Genomic DNA, 21,546 nt, shown 5'->3' with positions numbered 1-21,546 from the left:
ATAGGCACTGAGTTTGAAGGTAGGCCTTGAACTACATCCACAGGTACACCTCCAATTGACTCAAATGATGTCAATTAGCCTATCAGAAGCTTCTAAATCCATGACATCATTTTCTGGAAATTTCCAAGCTGTTTAAAGGCACAGTCAACTTAGTGTATGTAAACTTTTGACCCACTGGAATTGTGATACAGTGAATTCTAAGTGAAATAATATGTCTGTAAACAATTGTTGGAAAAAATTACTTGTGTCATGCACAAAGTAGATGTACTAACCAACTTGCCAAAACTATAGTTTGTTAACAAAAAATTTGTGGAGTGGTTGAAAAACGAGTTTTAATGACTCCAACCTAAGTGTATGTAAACTTCCGACTTCAACTGTATATCAGCCCTCTGATTACAATTAAGAGCAAAATGTGCCGCAATATTTGCAGCTGCAGCTTAACTAGGTCTTTCCTTGCAGCACTGGACCACACGACTGGACAATTATCAATATTTGACATAACGAGAGCCTGCAGAACTTCTTTTTGGAGTGTGGTGTCAAAAAAGCAGAGCATCTCTTTATTATGGCCAGACCTCTCCCCATCTTTACAACCATTGAATCTATACGGTTTGACCATGACCGTTTACAATCTAAAGTAAATGGTGTTCAACAGCCACACCATTCATTACCAGATTCAGCTGAGGTCTAGAACTTAAGGAATAGTTTGTACCAAATACAATGTTCTTAGTTTTAGAGATGTTCAGGACCAATTTATTACTGGCCACCCATTCCAAAACAGACTGCAACTCTTTGTTAAGGGTTTCAGTGACTTCATTAGCTGTGGTTGCTGATGCGTATATGGTTGAATCATCAGCATACGTGGACACACATGCTTTGTTTAATGCCGGTGGCAGGTCATTGGTAAAAATAGAAAAGAGTAGAGGGCCTAGAGAGCTGCCCTGCGGTACACCACACTTTACATGTTTGACATTAGAGAAGCTTCCATAAAGAAAACCCTTTGAGTTCTATTAGATCGATAGCTCTGAATCCATGATATGGCAGAGGTTGACAAGCCATAAAACAAGTTTTTCAACAACTGGTTATGGTAAATATCAATGGCTGCATTGAAATCTAACAGTACAGCTCCCACAATCTTCTTATTATCAATGTCTTTCAACCAATCATCAGTCATGTGTGTCAGTGCAGTACTTGTTGAGTGCCCTTCTCTATAAGCATGCTGAAAGTCTGTTGTTAATTTGTTTATAGAGAAATAGCATTGTGTTAGGTCAAACACAATTTTTTCCAACAGCTCGCTAAGAGCTGGCAGCACGCTTATAAGTCTGCTGTTAGAACCAGTAAAGGCCGTTTTACCACTCTTGGGTAGCGGAATTACTTTGGCTTCCCTCCAGGCCTGAGGACAAAGACCTTCCTCTAGGCTCAGATTAAAAATATGACAGATAGGAGTGCCTATAGAGTCAGCTACCATTCTCAGTAGCTTTCCATCTAAGTTGTCAATGCCAGGAGGTTTGTCATTATTGATCAATAACAATAATTTTTCCACCTCTCCCACACTAACTTTACAAAATTCAAACTTGCATTGCTTTTCTTTCATTATTTGTTTTTTTATGCGTGAATACAGTTGCTCACTGTTCGTTGTTGGCATTTCCTGCCCAAGTTTGCCCACTTTGCCAATAAAATAATCATTAAAAAAATTGGCAACATCAAATGTTTTTGTGATGAATAAGCCATCTGATTCGATCAAAGATGGATTTGAATTTTTCTTTCTGCCTATAATTTAATTTAAAGTACTCAACGTTTTTTCCATCATCCATTATATAATTGATCTTGGCTTCATAATACACTTTCTTCTTCTTGTTGCGTTTAGTCACATAATTTTTCAATTTGCAGTAAGTAAGTCAGTCAGATGTGCAGCCAGACTTATTAGCCACTCCTTTTGCCCCATCTCTTTCAACCATAAAGTTTTTCAATTCCTCGTCAATCCATGGAGCCTTAATAGTTCTAACAGTCAGTTTCTTAACAGGCGCATGTTTATCAATAATTAGAAAAAGCTATTTCAGAAATGCACCAGGTGCAGCGTCTGGATGCTTTTCATTAATCACATCAGACCAACAGATATTTTTTTAACATCATCCACATAAGAGTCACAGCAAAATCTTGTGTATGATCTCTTATACACTATTTTAGGCCCAGCTTTCCTGGATATAGCCACTATATTGGGATCACTGCTTCCAATGGCTACGGATACAGCTTTAGAACAACGTTCTACAGTATTAGTAAAAATGTGATCAATACATGTGGACGATCTTGTTACTGTAGTGTTTGTAAACACCCTGGTAGGTTGATTAGTAACCTGAACCAGATTACAGGCACTGGTTACAGTAAGAAGCTTCTTCTTGAGCGGCCCACTTGATGAAAACCAGTCAATATTCAGGTCCCCAAGGAAGTAGACCTCTTTTTTTAAATCACATACATTATCAAGCATTTCACACATATTATTTAGATACTGACTGTTAGCACTTGGTGGCCTATAGCAACACATCAAAAGAAAAGGCTTGACATAAGATCTGCTCTAAGCATTACAGGATATGGCTCTGAATATATACAACAACACCTCCCCCATGAGCATTTCTGTCTCTTCTATAGATGTTATATCCTTGTATTGCTACTGCTGTATCATTAAATTCATTATCTAAGTGAGTCTCAGAAATGGCTAATATATGAACGTTATCTGATGTTAGCAAGTTATTGATTTCATTAACCTTATTTCTAAGGCTACTTATATTAATATGGGCTATTTTCAGCCCTTTCCTGGGTAGGGTATCAGAGATAGACATAATACGGAAAAGAGCAAACAAATCAAGAGAAAAAATATACATTCAGCAGTCCAATAATCAATTGGTGTGTGTGTTTGTGCGCTGCGGGGTTGAAGCTACGAACCCATAGGCTTGGCTCTCTCATCCCTTCAGGCTTCTGGGAGGGAGGGTGGACAATGAGCCTGTCATTGTGGATGTAAGCAATGTCCCCACGCGCTCTGGCAGCTTTCATGGCTGGGATCAGTTCTTTCCTCTTCGTACTGACGGTAGGATTGCAAAGCTAACGATAATTTACTAAAGTTACCGGAATCTTCAGTAATTTTGGTAATTAATAGAAAACCTATGGCAACATATCGTAACTTTGGTAATTTATATTTGAAGAAAAAAAAAATATATTTATATATATATTATTTTGTATATCTGTGTCCATGTTGTCCATGAGTTTCTAGTAGATAGACCATATGTTCAAGAGATAATAGCCTAATGAATGAAAAAAGCATCTAATCAACAATGCTATTATTTTCAATTACCTCTGCAACTCGTCCAACAATTTTTTTTTCTCACAAAAGCCACCAGTTTGATGCCAAAACATTGACAACAAATATATTGACATAGTAAAATATAAAGGATATTCCATGCTGAAACTCTCATATTAAACACCAATGGTATTCACTAAGTTGACTGTTTATATTTAGGATAATGATTTACAGCTTTGTTCAGATTTTTTTTATGTCGTCTTATTTAATGATTTAATTTATTTTACATGTGATAAGGCCAGAGAGAGGGCAAAAGATAATTACAGACATCTGTGATAATCTGAAGTACCCAAAAGGGCCAGTAGATAGATGTCTTGTGGTAGATTACATGAATTCCTCTTGAAAGATACCACAATTATGATAGTTTACTGGTAATCAAAATGGATTTATACAATAAACAGAGTACACAAATTAAAGACTGAAAAGCTTCGTTTTTTGAGTCTCAGAGAATGAGAAGTTGAGAATGATAAAAAGGGTAATGATGTTTCTTGCTGCAAGGCAAGCGTTCTAGCTTTTTGAATGCTCTCCAATGTTGCACAGTAGGCCTTTTTCCTCAATTGAACACACGATTCTGCTTTTGTGTCGCTCAATGACACTGCTCTTATTGGAGAAGTCTTCAATGATTTAACCAGTCCAAGGAAAGAGCATTTGTGTCAATACCAGCTTTGTCTGGCAGAGCTGAATGCATCGACTTCAGATCAAGCAGTGTCTCTTTCTTTCCCTGCTACTAACACAGGAAATGCAGTATAAGCACAAGTGAGTGGCAGTATTAGCTTTTATATTAAAACACACCGCGGTAGCTGTTAAATCTGTGTTGTGTTATGGTACTCAGAGCTTTTATTGCTCTGTATAAACATGTATACATTATATCCTAGCTACACTTCCAATGCTTACCTCTGTCCCTGTGTGCGCTCATATAAGACAAAATAAGTAGGAATGCAGAGATGATTTAAGATGAGATAAGTGAGATCATGAATAATGGAATCACTTTGAATTTCAAAAGGACGGCATCTGGGAAAATAAAATGAAACATTTTAGGAGAAAGAGGGGTTCATTTGTAGCAGATCTAGTCTTCCAGGGAGGTAGCCTGTCTGTATGTGACAGCTGTCAGCTAACCTAGTGCAGTGATCCATGGACTTCTTACATAGTACATATGGATCATCATCCAAAATCATGAAGCTGTCTATTTTTGACCGAGCACCTCGATTCGGTCTTATGTAGCAAAAATCTTTTACACCTATTCAGCCTCGTTCACACCCTCTTAAGCCTTATCCCTACCCATCTCTTTAAGGATTCACATGTGAGGCCATGTGCTAAACAGAGTGACTAAGGTAGTGTAGCAAACAACCAAAGATTTCAAGACTAAGTGGTGAAAGTAGTAGACTACAATAAGGAAAAACAATAAGGAATACCATTAAATCTAGTCCTTGGCATTTATCCTAATCTGACTTTGGTGCAGGTCATGTTGTTCTGAACGTTACCGTCTCTGGTAAACACACACTGTATCAAGTAAAATCTATGTTTATTTGTCACGTGCAAAGGGTACAGAAGGTGTAGACCTTACATGGTTACTTGCATATTTGCATAGTAGCAATATCAAAAATAGAAAGTGTCCAGATAAAAATATTTGTAAATATTTTATAATTATTAGATGATGCTGACCCAGAAAATAGGGGTGTGCCAATTTTCTGGATACGATTATGATCCGAGTATTTTTTGTAAAAAAAAATGTGAGTGCCAGCAAGCATGTTTCTCATGCGTCAATGATATAATTTCTAAATTATACTGTACCGTCTTTGAGTCAGCCATGTGCGTGGTCTAAATAACTCAACTGGATAGTCTGCCTGTAAAGAGAAGAACGGGCTGTACTTTGATCCTGCTGCTCTGATTGGATAGACTGAAGCTGTATTTCTCTGTCCACTCGCTTCATAATTTAACCAGATCACTTTTCCTTGCATTTTTTCAGTCTGATCATTTAGACTACTGCTGCCTGCTACTATGATAAATCACATGGCGAGGACGTTTGCTATCAAGCTATCAATGCGCATAATATCTAACAAATGGGGCAAGGGTATGGAAAAAATATGAAACGCAATGCGCATTCTGACTGAGTGACAGCAAACTTGACTGCCCACTGCAAGTTGAGGACACACACACACACACACACACACACACACACACACACACACACACACACACACACACACACACACACACACACACACACACACACACACACACACACACACACACACACACACACACACACACCCCATGCGCTGCCCCTAATCTGCAGCTTTTTTTGCAGTGAGAACATGCAGGGGGGTACAGTATTTTGCCAACAACTATTTAGGCATATAAAAAAACACTTCCGTTTTTTTCGATCACGAATATCCTCCGATCCGACTATCAACTGTCCATTACAAATACGAGTAGGGCCATATCGGCACACCTCTACCAGACACTTGTCTAAATGTGAAAGAAATGTTATAACCACCCCCCAGCCACATCTAGCTAAGTGGATGGGTCACTGTTGTCTAGACATGTACACATGTTCATGAAATACAATAGAGGGCCGTAATCACCCCCAGACACACCTGGCTAACTTGATGGGTAATTTAATCATCTGGCAAAGTGAATTATTTTGTTTGAACATCTAGCTAGCTAGCTAAACAATGAACCATAATCCCACCCATATTACTAGCAAGACAAACTGATTGTCATAGCTAGCCACAATGCATGAAATGCTGTAGTATGAATCTGCAAGTAGCTAAAGCTAATGAACTAGGTTTAATATGATCTAGCTAGCTAACATTAGGCTATAACTAGCAATCATACACATAACGTAATCTAGCGTGCCAGCAAGGTCACATTCACTAGCTAGCTAACAGTACGTTTTAACTTGCAATGAAACAACTTTCTGACAAAATTAGGTAAGTATAATATCTGAAAATGTAGCTTGAATCTTACCCATCTACAGTACCAGTCAAAAGTTTGGACACGGGTTTTTCTTTATTTTACTAATTTCTACATTGTAGAATAATAGTGAAGATATCAAAACTATGAAATAACACATATGGAATCATGTAGTAACCAAAAAAGTGTTAAACAAATCAATATATATTTTATATTTGAGATTCTTCTAAGTAGCCACCCTTTGCCTTGATGACAGCTTTGCACACGCTTGGCATTCTCTCAACCAGCTTCACCTGGAATGCTTTTCCAACAGTCTTGAAAGAGTTCCCACATATGCTGCACTTGTTGGCTGCTTTTCCTTCACCCTGCGGTCCAACTCATCCCAAACCATCTCAATTGGGTAGAGGTCGGGGGATTGTGGAGGCCAGGTCATCTGATGCTGCACTCCATCACTCTCCTTCTTGGTCAAATAACCCTTACACAGCCAGGAGGTGTGTTGGGTCATTGTCCTGTTGAAAACAAATGATAGTCCTACTAAGCATAAACCAGATGGGATGGTGCATCGCTGCAGAATGCTGTGGTAGCCATGCTGGTTAAGTGTGCCTTGAATTCTAAATAAATCACTGACAGTGTCACCAGCAAAGCACCACCACACCATCCCACCTCCTCCTCCCTGCTTCACGGTGGGAACCACACATGTGGAGATCATCCATTCACCTACTCTGCATCTCACAAAGACACAGCAGTTGGTACCAAAAATCTCAAATTTGGACTCATCAGACAAAAGTACAGATTTCCACCTGTCTAATGTCCCTTGCTTGTATTTCTTGGCCCAAACAAGTCTCTTCTTCTTATTGGTGTCCTGTAGTATTGGTTTCTTATCAGCAATTTGACGATGAAGGCCTGATTCACGCAGTCTCTTCTGAACAGTTGATCTTGAGATGTGTCTGTTACTTTGAACTCCGTGAAGAATTTATTTGGGCTGCAATTTCTGAGGCTGGTAACTCTAACGAACTTATCCTCTGCAGCAAAGGTAATTCTGGGTCTTCCCTTCCTGTGGCGGTCCTCATGAAAGCCAGTTTCATCATAGTGCTTGATGGTTTTTGCGACTGCACTTGAAGAAACTTTCGAAGTTATTGACATTTTCTGGGATTGACTGACCATTTGTTAAAGTAATGATGGACTGTTGTTTCTCTTTGCATATTTGAACTGTTCTTGCCATAATATGGACTTGGTCTGTATACCACCCCTACCTTGTCACAACACAACTGATTGGCTCAAACACATTGAGAAGGAAAGAAATTCCACAAATGAACTTTTAACAAGGCACACCTGTTAATTGGAATGTATTCCAGGTGACTACCTCATAAAGCTGGTTGAGAGAATGCCATGAGTGTGCGAAGCTGTCATCAAGGCAAAAGGTGGCTACTTTGAAGAATCTTAAATATATATTTTTATTTTATTTGTTTAACACTTTTTTGCTTACTACATGATTCCGTGTGTGTTATTTCATAGTTTTGACGTCTTCCCTATTATTCTATAATGTAGAAAAAAATAAAAAAATAAAGAAAAACCCTTGAATGAGTAGGTGTGTCCAAACTTTTGACTGGTAATCTACATGTATGAATGCTTCATAGCAGACTGGAACCCCTTTAACTCTGTTTTGTTTGTACAGCTTGTTTGGCTGGTGTTGTGTCAAGTTACTCCGGTTCGCACTGACCGTGAGCAGAAAGTAGTCCATCACAACTTTTCCCCACTGATCTTTGTCTATAACGCCTGCTAACTTCAGGGTAGCGATGTTGTTGAGAGCAATAGCAACACTTTTGCAGTTCTCCAGGCTAACATTATATCTTTCAAAAAAGCTGCGGTAGCAAGGCTTATCTACACATACTGATCAGCTCACGTTATAGACAGAAGCATGCTACTTGACAGACCAATCCGAACTCATCTCTCGATATGTCCAGCCCATCCATTATCTCAGCCAATCATGGCTAGCGGGAAGGTTCCTGTCTTTTTCCATGGCTAAACCAACTAGTCTCGTAATTTAACAATTTTATTTGTATTTACAGATGGCATACAAGTTTGTTATTAATGCACATGAAAGTTTACATGTTCCAGAAGGCATTTCTGACAAAAACAAATGCCTCTCCTGTGAAGTAGTGATGTGCAACATACGTCTATCTTCCTGAAACGGGTCACATTTAGTTATGACGATCTCACATGATTAATTGTTTATGTTTAGTGTGTCATGAAACCAGTTTTTGGCATCATTGATATGATGAGAAGTTGAAAATGTCAGTTTCAAAGCTGTTAGTGTCAGCATTGTCATGAAGTAATTGTCCTCACAACGCAATCATATGTGCCAGTGTTTTCATGGTCACTGAGGAGCCAGGACACAAAGTATGCAATAACCTCAACATACTTAACCGATAATGCTTTATTCAGCACGTATCATAAACAATATCCCTGCATGCTGAAGTAACACAAAGTTATTGTAGTATGAAGAAGCAAACCCTGTAGGAGCAATCAACAAACATGCCTTCTTTGCTTCCATCTGAATGTCTCCTGGTGATGGCTCTGTGATTCACAGTATTTATATCACATGGGTCTGCAGACCTAAATAAAGTCAGGAAGTCATCAAAGTAGAATTCATCAAAGTAGAGAGAGAGAGAGAGAGAGAGAGAGAGGCTGCTTGCTTGCCTGGGAAAGGTTGCATGTGGCCTGCAGGGCTGCCATGGCAGAAGGCTGAGGCTCCAGACTCTAATGAGGCCTTGTGTTTGGACCCGAACTGCATCACAGCCCCCTCCGGCACTCCTAGTCACACAACCCCCCCCCCCCCCACCCCACCTCCCCACCACCACCTCTCGCCACTACTTACACAAACACACACACACAGACACAAATGCACACACGCACACACTGCCATGGCAACAACCACTGCTCAAATCACAGTTCAACCAAAGACCCCTTGTGAAATAGAGTTTTGAAAAAAATGACTCTTTTCATGCTTTTCTTCAGAAATGTTATTTGAAGGATAATAATGTTTGTTGTACCCTCACCATGCGTTTACTGTGTCCTTCCACACGAAGGTAATATAGTATCATCACAACACACACATAAAATTGCTGTGAACATACTATCAGAAAAGCATTGAATAAGGTATTGAGGAGGGACCTGAGTGTTACTTACAGTAAGTAGAGCTCTCTACTGTAAGTTGTTTGGATGCCACCGTACTGTATGTGTTCTTGGTACTATCACTCTAAAGATAAATATTTGCAGGGAATTCATGACCACCAACTTTATATATTCAAGTGCCTTTTAATGGTGAGGCAACTGCTTGTTATAGTCGACTAAGACAGGGGAGTTTGAAAAAAAAGCAGTAGTCAGATGTTTCCTACTTGGCGGAAATAAATGCAGAGAACAGAGTGGAGCCTCGCAGGCAGAGGAGACGAGGGAAAGGCATCCATCACAAGCGTCAACGTAGCCTCTTGATGTGACACTCCAGTCAGCTCTCTCTCTCAAGCTCTCGGAAATTAGAGTGGTAGATGGCTCAGGGCCAATCTAAATAATCCATCGCTTAGAAAAAGCGGGGCTTCAGAGTATGGCTGGGGCCCTGCGTGTGTGTGTGTGTAGAGGGGCCAGAGAGAACCCCTACTATAAATCAGAGGCAGTTCTGGCAGAAAACTAGGACGGAGCGGCAAAGGCCAGGAGAGGAGAGTATAGGAGTGGAGAGGAGAGGAGAGGAGAGGGGGATTCAGGATGCTTTCCCTCTGATCCCTGTAGCTCTCACCGGAACTCTGTTTCCAGCTCATTCCCTCTCATGTTCCCCATTCATAGTATACACAGTCATTTCTTCAATACAGAATAGTCTCATTCCATATGCATTTAAACATGTACAGTATTCTCTCGTTACGTGGCCCTTTATCTCGTATTCACTTATTCCTATGCATCCTATGCTTCAGACTACACACACACACACACACACACACACACACACACACACACACACACACACACACACACACACACACACACACACACACACACACACAAACACATGGCATGGGTAGTGATGTTGGGAGTGTTGATGGCCCTCTCTCAGCTGACTGGATCCTCAGACGACTGCTCTAAGTGACAGATCTGGAACAAAGCAGCGTCTCAGGGCAGGAGACAGGAGCACAGCGGACGACAGGCACTTTGCATGTGAGCTCTCAACACACACACACACACACACAAACACACACACAAGGAAACACACACACGGAAAAACATACACACTTCTCCTAGGGTAATGCACAGCATATTTATTTACTTCCATCTGTCCAAGTGCATTTCCGTGTACCTCGGAACTGATTGACACAATAACGTGGAGATGGATTGAATGCTTATTTAAAAGCACACTCGTTTTAAGGCCCCCACAGTTACTGCATTTGCAGGCTTTCGCTCCGGAGGGAATAGAGAATAGGTAGGTACACAGGAAAGGCTGGAGAAATATTCTCTTATGCCTCTAAGGGGGAACTTAACAAGCCTAATGTATCTCCCCTCCCCTCAGCCTCTCCTTCCTGTCCTTGTCTAACACAGCATCAGGGAATCACCACAACCATTGCATTACCTAGAATTAACCCTGTCATCATCACAACCACCCACATACACAACAGTAGAATATAGCATCTAAATGTAACCCTCTCTTTCATTTATATCTCTCTCACTATGACAGTACAGCTCGACAGTGACAGAGCTGTCCCTGTAGGGGATATTAGAGTCAGTTACTGTATGTCCCCTCTGACACACACACACATATCTGATACCCCTGAGATGATGCTGTCTCTCTCTGGGCCCAAGAGATGACGCATGGCCTCCCCTCATCATGGTGATGTGTCTGTCTCCTGGCACAGTACCATGGAGTTAGTTACCAGGTACCAGGGATGTGGAAGGATATAGGCTCAGGGGTGTCAGTCATCCCCCGGTGAAGTGTCACATCCCCGGGTGTACAGTACAACCCTCCTCCCTTCCCCATCTTCCACCTCCAGAAGCTCTCTGAGGAGGGTGGGTCACCCTCCCATGGTCCCCAGCTGCCTGGTGAGTGGTGACATACCTCCTTCGCGCTCAAGAATAGACAGGAGAGAGATGTTGCTATTGTGGAGCTTCCAGCCCACCTAGCTAAATGGGAAAAAGCGGTGGTCTATATGCTTAACAAAGTCGACCTCTTCCATCAAACTGCAAACACAGAGGGTCGCTCTTAAATGCCAATCTAGCAGCCCTTTCGCTCCATTTAAAAATAACTTGAGAGCACGCAGGGGAATAATAACAGTAATACAGTGGGCAGTAGGGGGAGGAAGGGGTACTGCAGTGCCCAAGAGAGTGGTCTTGTTGATGAGTGCAATTATGTATCAGTGACACATTGACATGTACTACACTCAGTGACAAACAGTTTAATTTTGTTTTCAGGAGAAATGTCAACATCAAGACATTGGTGATTAGATATGTTTAGAATGTTTTTCTGTAGTGTCTCCGACAACCGTCATTTACCACGTTTATACGATTTACTGAGAAAGTGTTTTGGTGGTTTATTTTATTTTCTTAACAGCTTGTCATGTCAGTCAGACATGCTCAAGTCACACATGATTTTCATAAGGTAATGCAATAAAAACATTTGAAGCCATATAGGCACTCTTACATTAAAATAATATATAATACCAAAATTCCAGCATCCAGTTCATTCAGAGTATCATAGTTACATATCACAACAATTCTTGAACATTTGTCTGTATAGTATGTAATATTTTTAAAGACTTATCATAGTTTGTCTCCAGTATATGTGAATTCTGAAAGGCTGGAAGGGTGGAGAGAGATTTTCCCTGAGGGTGCTGACAGATAGACAGAGGTAGTGATTGGGAGTTAGCTGGTGGCTAATGATCACAGCCTGTGCTTGTCCCTCCCTATCATTACGCTAGCTCTCTAGTGGGCTAGTGCCAGGAGACTCTGTCACCGTGTGTTGCTGTGTTGCTTCACTCCACCAGCTGTGCTGCTCTAGTCTGGGCTTGCCCTCTTCAGCTCTGTACGGCCTCTCATCTCTATTTTCCCCTCCCCACCCCTCCTCTCCTCTTCTCTCCCCCATCACCCCTCCGCCCTTCACCCCTTGAACTGCCATGCTGCCCTGACTAATCTTCCCCTCCCTGACCCTCCCTTTGCCCTCTCCTGCCCGAGACACTTCTACCCTGCTCTAGACACTCCTGTACTGTGTCTTTTCTAAAAGCAAAGGAACAGGACGAACCAGTGCCAGTGCCAGTGCCAACTGCACAATTCAAATGAGCCTCACTCATGGGTGGCTTCAGTGAAAAAGACATGGTGTGGGTTGGTAATTCTGTTTCCATGTTAATGGTCCTGATAGTAAGATAGAACGTTGCAAATCACATTATTTCTCAAGGCTTCACCAGAGCTCACTCTAATCCTATTTTAATCATTAGACTGCGCTTCACTCAGGTTTATCAAGGTGCTTTGAGCGGCTGTAAAAGAACACATATGTTTGCCAAAACGTCAAACCTTAAGCATACACTCAACTCATGCCAAGTAGGAAAGAAGGAGATAAAAAAAAATTACTTAATGCAGATTGGGTCTCTATATCTCATGGTGTGCCAATTTTAATGAGGTGAATATTTCTGTGAGCTCGCTTCTAGCTGTGCTGCCAAAGTGTTTATATTCAAGTTAAAATAATATAAAACTCAGTTTAACTCCTTGTCCTCCTTGTGGTTTGAAGGTTAATTTAGCAGAGTGATAAACACAGGCCCCAATTAGGCCATTAAACACTGTCTCACTCTCAGGCTGAAACAGTCTATATCTATTATTTCTCCTCAAAGGTATTTATTATAAAGTCCAGTTAGTCCTGATATGTTGGTGCAACTGCGTATCTGTGGTTTCCTGACAGAGGGAGATGTCCTGGGGCTACTTATTTATCAAGCAGTTAATTTGGATCGGAGGTCTGTCAATGTTTCAAACAGATGTGCACCGAACCTACTTTCATCATTTATAGGGTCTTCAGGACTGCTTTAAGAGCGTATCATTTTTATACAGGTCTTTTGTGGTGTCATAAAAGTGAAAAGTATAACCACGCCTCTCCTCCTAGAGTGAATAGGGCTGTGGGTAAGATGCTGCACTGTACACTGTTCAGGTGAATTTATAGGTGTGCTTTTTCCTACTATTGATTTGCCTCCAATTAAAAGCTGGATTATCCCCACCGACTGGAGAGAAGTTAAAAATGAAATAGACCACACAGTGCACTCTTTATTCATGTTTGTCCCTCTTCTTTCTCCCTCTTTCTCTATTTTTCTTTCTCTTTTTCTCTTTCCTTCTGTGTCTCTCTCTCAAATTCACACACATGCCCACACACACACTCACACACACTCACACATGCATGTACATACAGACATTACCCCCCCAGTTTGGCTCCAACTGAGTGCAAATCCACTGGAAGCATCCACCTCAGCCACCTGGTTTTGTGTTGCGTAGATTTCTTCTCCTGACATCTGTTAAATATTATCAGGTTAATGACTGGCAGTTTTGTTCAAAGTTCTGCCCAATCTAAGATGCTGCACGACAGCTTAGGTCATAGAAAAGTAAACTTTAAACACATTTCCTCTCTCATAGAGCTCCTTTTATTGTTCTAACTCAGGGGGAAATTCCCCGCCCAGGTTATTTTTTAACAGCCATGTTGTGTTAGACACTCCGGGCCAGTCAGCCACTCTATGTAAAAATGTAGGTTGCTAAGCGCTAGCTCGCTGCTAGCCTGCCTGCTGGCCCGGTTTTGTGTTTTTACTATGATGTCATCACTCCCCATAACCATTTGTCAGATGACATCATTCTTTCTGAAAACACTTTTTGATAGTTTATGAGTCTGAAGCAAGCTAAGGGATAGGATTTTTTTTCAATGTTGAATTGCATTGAAAGATGGTATGTATAACAGAGAGTAGAGTAATGCCATCCCTCACTATGGAGAGATGCATTTTGCTCTTCTGTAAATAATGACACATCATTCCAATAAGTATTGTGCTAGTGTCCTAATAAATAAAGAAAATAATACATACAGTGATTTGAATAATAGAAAAGTTCTTTCCAGTTCTTTCCCCAGCAGTACTATATGTTTTGACTTTATATGGGGAATTGTTGTAGGGTTATTAAAGGGTTATTAATTTAATTAATATTCTATCATAAGCAAAATCCAAAAATAGAGAGGTGGATGATAAAGGAGACCTCAGTATAAGTTTGTTGAATAAATTAGTACACAAATTGGTCACCTGAAGCTGTCTATTTGACCTGACTGGTGCTGTGTCTTTCTGCAGAATGCTTGAGGATGACCTGAAGATCAGCAGTGACGAGGAGGACACTGATCAACAGGTAAAATGAATCAACACCCTTCTATGTACAGTATACTGTATCTCTTTATATTGTGTTTTTCTGAGCCAGAAAATAACACAGCAGGAACTGTTGGATTAGTTCATTCGAGATGGCTCTCATTGTGCTTCTTTTGTATTTTGATCATAGTTATCATCCATTCAGGACCTTCGACCAGTTGGTAGTTTAATAATAGTTATTAAACACTAAGGCCATAATACTCACTCAGTGAATACAGGGCTCTAATATCGCTCTAACAACAGCACTGCACTCCCATATTAGTGTGTGTGTGTGTGTGTGTGTGTGTGTGTAGCGTGCTGTACAGTATGTGTGTGAAATTCATTTGCATCTCTGTGTGTTTATAAGTGGCTTACTGCAAATGAGTGCATGGTACATTATCACGCTGTCATCGCCTGCAGTACACCAGCAGTGTCTGTACACAAATAAACACACACTAGTCTGCTTGGTCCCCCTCCTCCCCCTGTCCTCTGCATGCACAACAATACAGATAAAAACAAAAAACACATCCCGTCCTTATATAAGCAACCAGCTTAACCCCCCCCCCGCCCCCACCCACACACATACAGAAAAACAAACACTTACACACACACACACACACACACACACACACACACACACACACACACACACACACACACACACACACACACACACACACAGCCCCAGTGTGAGTGCCAGACACAGTGGATCAGCATGCTCCAGCACATGTGACTCAGGGCAGTAGAGAGAGGAGGTATAATTAATATATTTTTGACAGAGAAGCAGGAAGGGGCTGGGGAGAACCTGCAGCAGTAATTTTGCTGTTTCTATCTCCCAGTGCCCACATAGTGCTATATCTAAAGCAATTAGCATCAGCCCAGGCTCTCTGCCGTTTTTTTTCGCTCTCTCATCCCTCTCTCTCTCTCCTCTCTTTCTCTCAATATTTCCCTCTACACTCACTCTGTCTCGATGTTTTTTCGTCCCTTTCCCTCTCCTTCTCTCCTGTTCTTGTGTGTTGCTCTCAGTCCAGCTTTGGTGCAGTTATGACAGTAGACAGAATAAAATGGTCAGCCTAGCCCTACCTCAGACAAATCACCTGGCACTGAGGGGTAGGGGTGTGGTTCTTAGATGGGAGAGGGGGGCTAGGAGGGGGCAGGGGGGTTTGCTGTGCCTGGACTGCTGGAGCTGCTAGCACCTCTGACCTCACTGTTATTCAGCTACCTGGTGCTATTCATCAGCTAGAAACACCTCAACCCAGTTTTGTTCATGCATTCCCTCCTTTTCCTCTATGGAAGCACTTCCTTCCCTCTCCCCTTTGTCTACCAGAATTCACTGGAGATTTTCTAGCTGTGTATGAATTGTAGGATTTTTTTAAACAAAATTGTGAGAACGTTCTATTGCTTAGTTCTGCAGCAGCACAGATGATCATTGAGGACTGTGGTCAATTAGTCAGGGTTTTGTTGCCCAGTTTCTTAAAAAAATACTGCAGTGAATGGGCCAACCAAATGAAAACATTCTCCCCTAACAGCCATATTTTCATTCAGATGTCCTGGTGGATTAAGAAGAAATCTAGTCATCACAAACAGTGGTGTCTTTATTTGTTAGCCGGCTTTCTCTCTTAATGATAAAACAGCCCCCTACCCAGAATGAATAGGATACTGCTGTGACTGATCACCATAGATGGGGGGGGGGGGGTACTAATGATAGTATTTTAACAAGGGGTATCGAAGTTCAATGACATAATTTGTTAAGAGATAGTGGAGATGGAGATGATGAATCTGAAGGCGGATGAGTGAGTGAAGAGGCCTGTTCATCTGTCTCAAATCCTGTATCATCCAATGCTAGTATTAGAATGAGCTAATTTTAAACAGACCTTTCTACCCTCCCTGTAAGACAGATCTCACAACAGAGCCAATGCTTCTCAATCACCCCGCAGTTGAATATTCAGGTTGAAAACAAATTGGGGGCATACATCACTGTGTGGCATACATCACTTTTGGAAAGATATTGTCCTCTCTACAGGCAATGGACCAGTAAATTCAATAGCAGTGCATCACTCTCCTTGCTTGCCACAATTAAGTATTCTTCAATATTGTTGAATTCCTTTTGTGTCAATTTCATGAACATCTTGCTTTGAGCTGTGTTGTATTACTCTTGGTGATACAGATAAACACTTGGTCATGGCTGGCCTTTTTAGGCAAATTTAATGGTAGTCACAAAAATGACACCGGCACAGCCCCATCCCTCCCCTCTCCCTTCTCCTCCTTAGCGATAACCACCCTCTGAGTTTACCACACACACATAACCCCTGAAACGAATGCCCAAAGCCACCTCATAAGCATGAAAAAAAGCCCCAGCAGTCATTAAAACAGTTTGCCGGAGTACGTATCTACGCCGCCGCCGAGCCAAACACACTAGCAGCCATGCCCCCAGCTGCGTTGCCTAGCAACCTGCGAATGGGGAAGAAGGATGGAAGCAGCCCAAATCCCTGTGGAGAGGGAAACAGCAATAAGAGAGCAGTTGACAGATGATCTGAGTTGTTTCATCTAATATACTGTGAAGATCACTGGCTCCTTTCATGAATGATAAATGGACTGTACACAGATCAATGGTCACAGCAATAAACTTAGCCTTCCTGGCCAGTGTGTGGCAGTGGGCCTGCCTGTGCCTTGGTGTTAGTCGGGACAGGTTGTGGTGGCCAACAGCTTCACTACTTGTCGGTACCAAGGGGTTTTATTTCTATACCTTGCTCAAACACTATTTAAGTGGATGAATATGCTTTCAAAGAGGACTTGACACCAATGTTTTTTTTTTATTATCCCCCCCACATTGTGGGCTACATCATATTTTCAGGACTACAGATGTAGCAGTGACACTCATCTCCCTGTGCACCCTTCATTCACTGTGAAGTGGCATGCTACGGTCCCTTGTGTCTGTCTGCATGTGTAATTGATTTCCACTGAACTGTCATCGGAGAGGAAACACTTTAATGTTCATTTGTTTGTTACAATGGGTTGTTGTTCTATTATAGGGAATACATTTGGGAAATAGGGGAGGGGGGCTGAACAAACAATCCTCATAGTATTAAACTACTGTCACCTGTCTGTGCTTCAAATCAGTGTCAGGTGTCAGTGATGTAGGTTCAAATCAAGCCTATGGAAATCCATAGCTTAGTAGTAAGACCTTTCCTACTAATGTATTATGTAACAAGTATTATATTCTGTATGTGGACATGTAGCCTACTTTAAATGTGGAAATGCTGATTCGATGCAAAGCCTCTCTGCTACTAGGTGTAGGGCTGTGGCGGTCATTGAAGTTTTGTCAGCCGGCGATTGTCAAGCAAATAACTGCCAGTCTCATGGTAATTGACTGCTAGTTAACATAAACACATTTAGCATGTCCTGGCTTCCACGCATAGCCTACAAGCCACTGATGCAGACATTTGGAACATCTAGATTTTAAAAAGTCTAATAGATCCATTTATATAATATAGTCTACACCATCACAATAAATCCATTATTTATTTTAGATAGGTCTAAAGAAACATGATATGAAGAAAATGTAGTCTATTTCAGATGAACAGAATAGAGTTGTCCTTATGTTAGGCCCTGATCTGGCTATGCCATATGGATGAGGGCTACACTAGTTCATTTAGCAGACAGGATGTGCTTAGAATTCTGTGGCATTATTTTAAATTATTTTATAGTATGAAGAATACAAATCAAATCAAATACATTTTTATTTGTCACATGCGACAATGGCAGAATGGTTGAGGTCCCTCCCTTCTCTTTCTCAGAACTCCGCTGTCTTTTTCTCAAATCATTAAAATCCAGACGGAAAATATTTACACAAGAAGCAACCTAATATCACACAGTCAAACTCTCAGTCATTTAGTAAGTTCACCATTCTGCCATTCTCACGATAGTGAGGATAGTACCCTACCGTGAAATGCTTACTTATAAGACCTTAACCAACAATGCAGTTGAAGAAATAGAGTTAATGAAATGTTTACTAAATAAACTAAGGTAAAAAAAATCTCATCAAAATGTAACACCAGAAAATGACATAAAAATAACGAAGCTGTATACAGGGGGTAAAGGTTAGTCGAGATCATTTGTAAAGTGACTATGCATAGATAATAAAAATAGATGAATAAAATAGAAAGGATATTTGGAGTGCGCCCCATGAGGCTATTCTGTGTTGAGTGGTTAACAAAGGAACAGGTCCTCCTAAATGCTTAATTTAGAGTTATTTATGCAATTTTAGTTGTGATACAAACATTGGGCTATACTGTATGTTTTGATTTTAATACATTCTAAGGCTGCATGATGCGACTCCAATGATGTTTTGAAAAATGTTTCTTGCACAGGCTGCACACACCTCATCACTCTCTAATTCACAATTTTACAAGCACTTGATAATGCCTCGAATTTCCCGGTTGCAACCCCCTTGTGTGGCGGTAATGCCCCCCCCCAAAAAAAAATCACTGGCCGCAACCGTTGTGCCCTTGGGCTGAATATAATGATTCCCTTCTCCCGGCTGCGTGCTACGAAGCACCTCTCACTCACATTGCTCTTTCAGATATCTTAATTCTTATTAGCCAATGCCCGTCACCTGATCGTGTCCTTCTCAAAGGCATCTCAGCTCCGAAGTACGCTACTAGTGAAGACAAACACATCTGGGATGTAACTGTGCGCATCCTTCTTATCGAGTTCCAAGGCGCATATTGAAGATATTAGAAGAACTGTCCACATTTATTTTTCATCAGCTAACAAGATAAGTAGGCCTAATGAACAGCAAAAGCACTAGCCTATGTAAATCTACTATCCCCCATAGTACAAAAGTTGACCTGTTCTATTAGTATTCTACATAGTGTGGGACAGTTGTGGGATGCGATAGATCCTGAATTAATACAACCACTCGATTTAAAAAATATTTTAAAAGCAATAAGGTGATGCAACAGATCAGAAGGTTTAGCTTAAAATGTTGATAAACTATTAGCATATTTCTTCACATTATAAGCGCAGCAATGCGCACACGGCATTAGTCTATAAGTGCAAATGTATGCTATGCAAGAAAATGGTGTCGACAGAGAGGGCTGCCTCAGTTTTTTCATGTATTATTTCTTACATTGTTAGCCCAGAAAATCTTATGTGCTATTACATACAGAACTATTGGATATCAGAGTGACTTACCAGCACTACGACCAGGAATACGACTTTCTTGAAGCGGATCCTTTTTCTGAACCACCCATGGCATTTAAACTGTTTCCAGAGGCTGACGCAAAACAACGCTGCCAGAGAAGAGGAAGACGGAGCGGTCTTCTGGTTAGACTTTGGAGGCGCGCACACCACCCACCGCTTACGAGTATATTACTCGCCAATGTCCAGTCTCTAGATAACAAGGTCGATGAAATCAGGGCAAGGGTTGCTTTCCAGAGAGACATCAGGGATTGTAACATACAATGTTTCACGAAAACATGGCTCTCTCGGGATATGTTTTCGGAGTCGGTACAGCCACCTGGATTCTTTGTGCGTCGCGCTGACAGGAATAAACATCTCTCCGGGAAGAAGAAGGGCTGGGGTGTATGTTAATGATTAACAACTCATGGTGTAATTGTAACAACATAAAGGAATTCAAGTCCTTTTGTTCACCTGAGCTAGAATTCCTCACAATCAAATGCCAACCGTATAATCTCCCAAGGGAATTCTCTTTGGTTATTGTCACAGCCGTGTATATCCCCCCTGAAGTCGATACCAAGACAGCCCTCAAGGAACTTCACTGGACTTTATGCAAACTGGAAACCATGTATCCTGAGGCTGCATTTATTGTAGCTGGGGATTTTAACAAAGCAAATTTGAGAACAAGGCTACCTATAATATATCAGTATATTGACAATAGCACTCGCGCTGGAAAAACACTGGATCACTGCTACTCTAACTTCCCGCCCTCCTTTCAGCAAATCTGACCACGACTCCAATTTGCTCCTCCCTTCCTATAGGCAGAAATTCAAACAGGAAGTACCCATGCTAAGAACTATTCAACGCTGGTCTGACCAATCGGAATCCACACTTCAAGATTGTTTGATCACATGGACTGGGATATGTTCCGGGTATCTTCAGAGAATAATATTGATGTATACGCTGATTCGGTGAGTGAGTTTATAAGGAAGTGTATAGGAGATGTTGTACCCACTGTGACTATTAAAACCTACCTTAACCAGAAACCGTGGATAGATGGCCAGCATCCCGGAGTCGCCTCTTCACTGTTGACGTTGAGACTGGTGTTTTGCGGGTACTATTTAATGAAGCTGCCAGTTGAGGACTTGTGAGGCGTCTGTTTCTCAAACTAGACACTCTAATGTACTTGTCCCCTTGCTCAGTTGTGCACCGGGGCCTCTCACATCACACTGCCCTATCCCATCTGGACAAGAGGAATACCTATGTAAGAATGCTGTACATTGACTATAGCTCAGCACTGAACACCATAGTACCCTTCAAGCTCATCATTAAGCTTGAGGCCCTGGGTCTCAATCCCGCCCTGTGCAATTGTGTTCTGGACTTCCTGACGGGCCACCCCCAGGTGGTGAAGGTAGGAAACAACATCTCCACTTCGCTGATCCTCAACACAGGGGCCCCACAAGGGTGCGTGCTCAACCCCCTCCTGTACTCCCTGTTCAGCCATGAATGCATGGCCAAGCACACCTCCAATTCAATCATCAAGTTTGCAGACAACACAACCATAGTAGGCTTGATTACCAACAACGACGAGACAGCCTACAGGGAGGAGGTGAGGGCTCTCGAAGTGTGGTGTCAGGAAAACATCCTCTCACTCAACATCAACAAAACAAAGGAGCTGATCGTGGACTTCAGGAAACAGCAGAGGGAGCACCC

The 21,546-nt window shown here is 41.5% G+C and overlaps 1 protein-coding gene across 2 annotated transcripts in view; it reads left to right on the top strand.

Annotated features, from left to right (window-relative positions):
* Positions 1-21,546, top strand: part of LOC115175045 (AF4/FMR2 family member 2) — a 170,658-nt gene that overhangs the window by 93,971 nt on the left and 55,141 nt on the right. For both annotated transcript variants that reach the window (XM_029734199.1, XM_029734189.1), the window contains one exon: positions 14,602-14,656. In XM_029734199.1, coding sequence (XP_029590059.1) covers positions 14,602-14,656 — 55 coding nt within the window. The remainder of the gene's footprint in view (positions 1-14,601; positions 14,657-21,546) is intronic.

Source organism: Salmo trutta, chromosome 3 (genome assembly GCF_901001165.1).
Source record: "Salmo trutta chromosome 3, fSalTru1.1, whole genome shotgun sequence".
In the NCBI taxonomy this organism is placed as follows: domain Eukaryota; kingdom Metazoa; phylum Chordata; class Actinopteri; order Salmoniformes; family Salmonidae; genus Salmo; species Salmo trutta.
The sequence above is the reverse complement of the archived record's forward strand: the minus strand, read 5'-3'. Positions and strand labels throughout refer to the sequence as shown.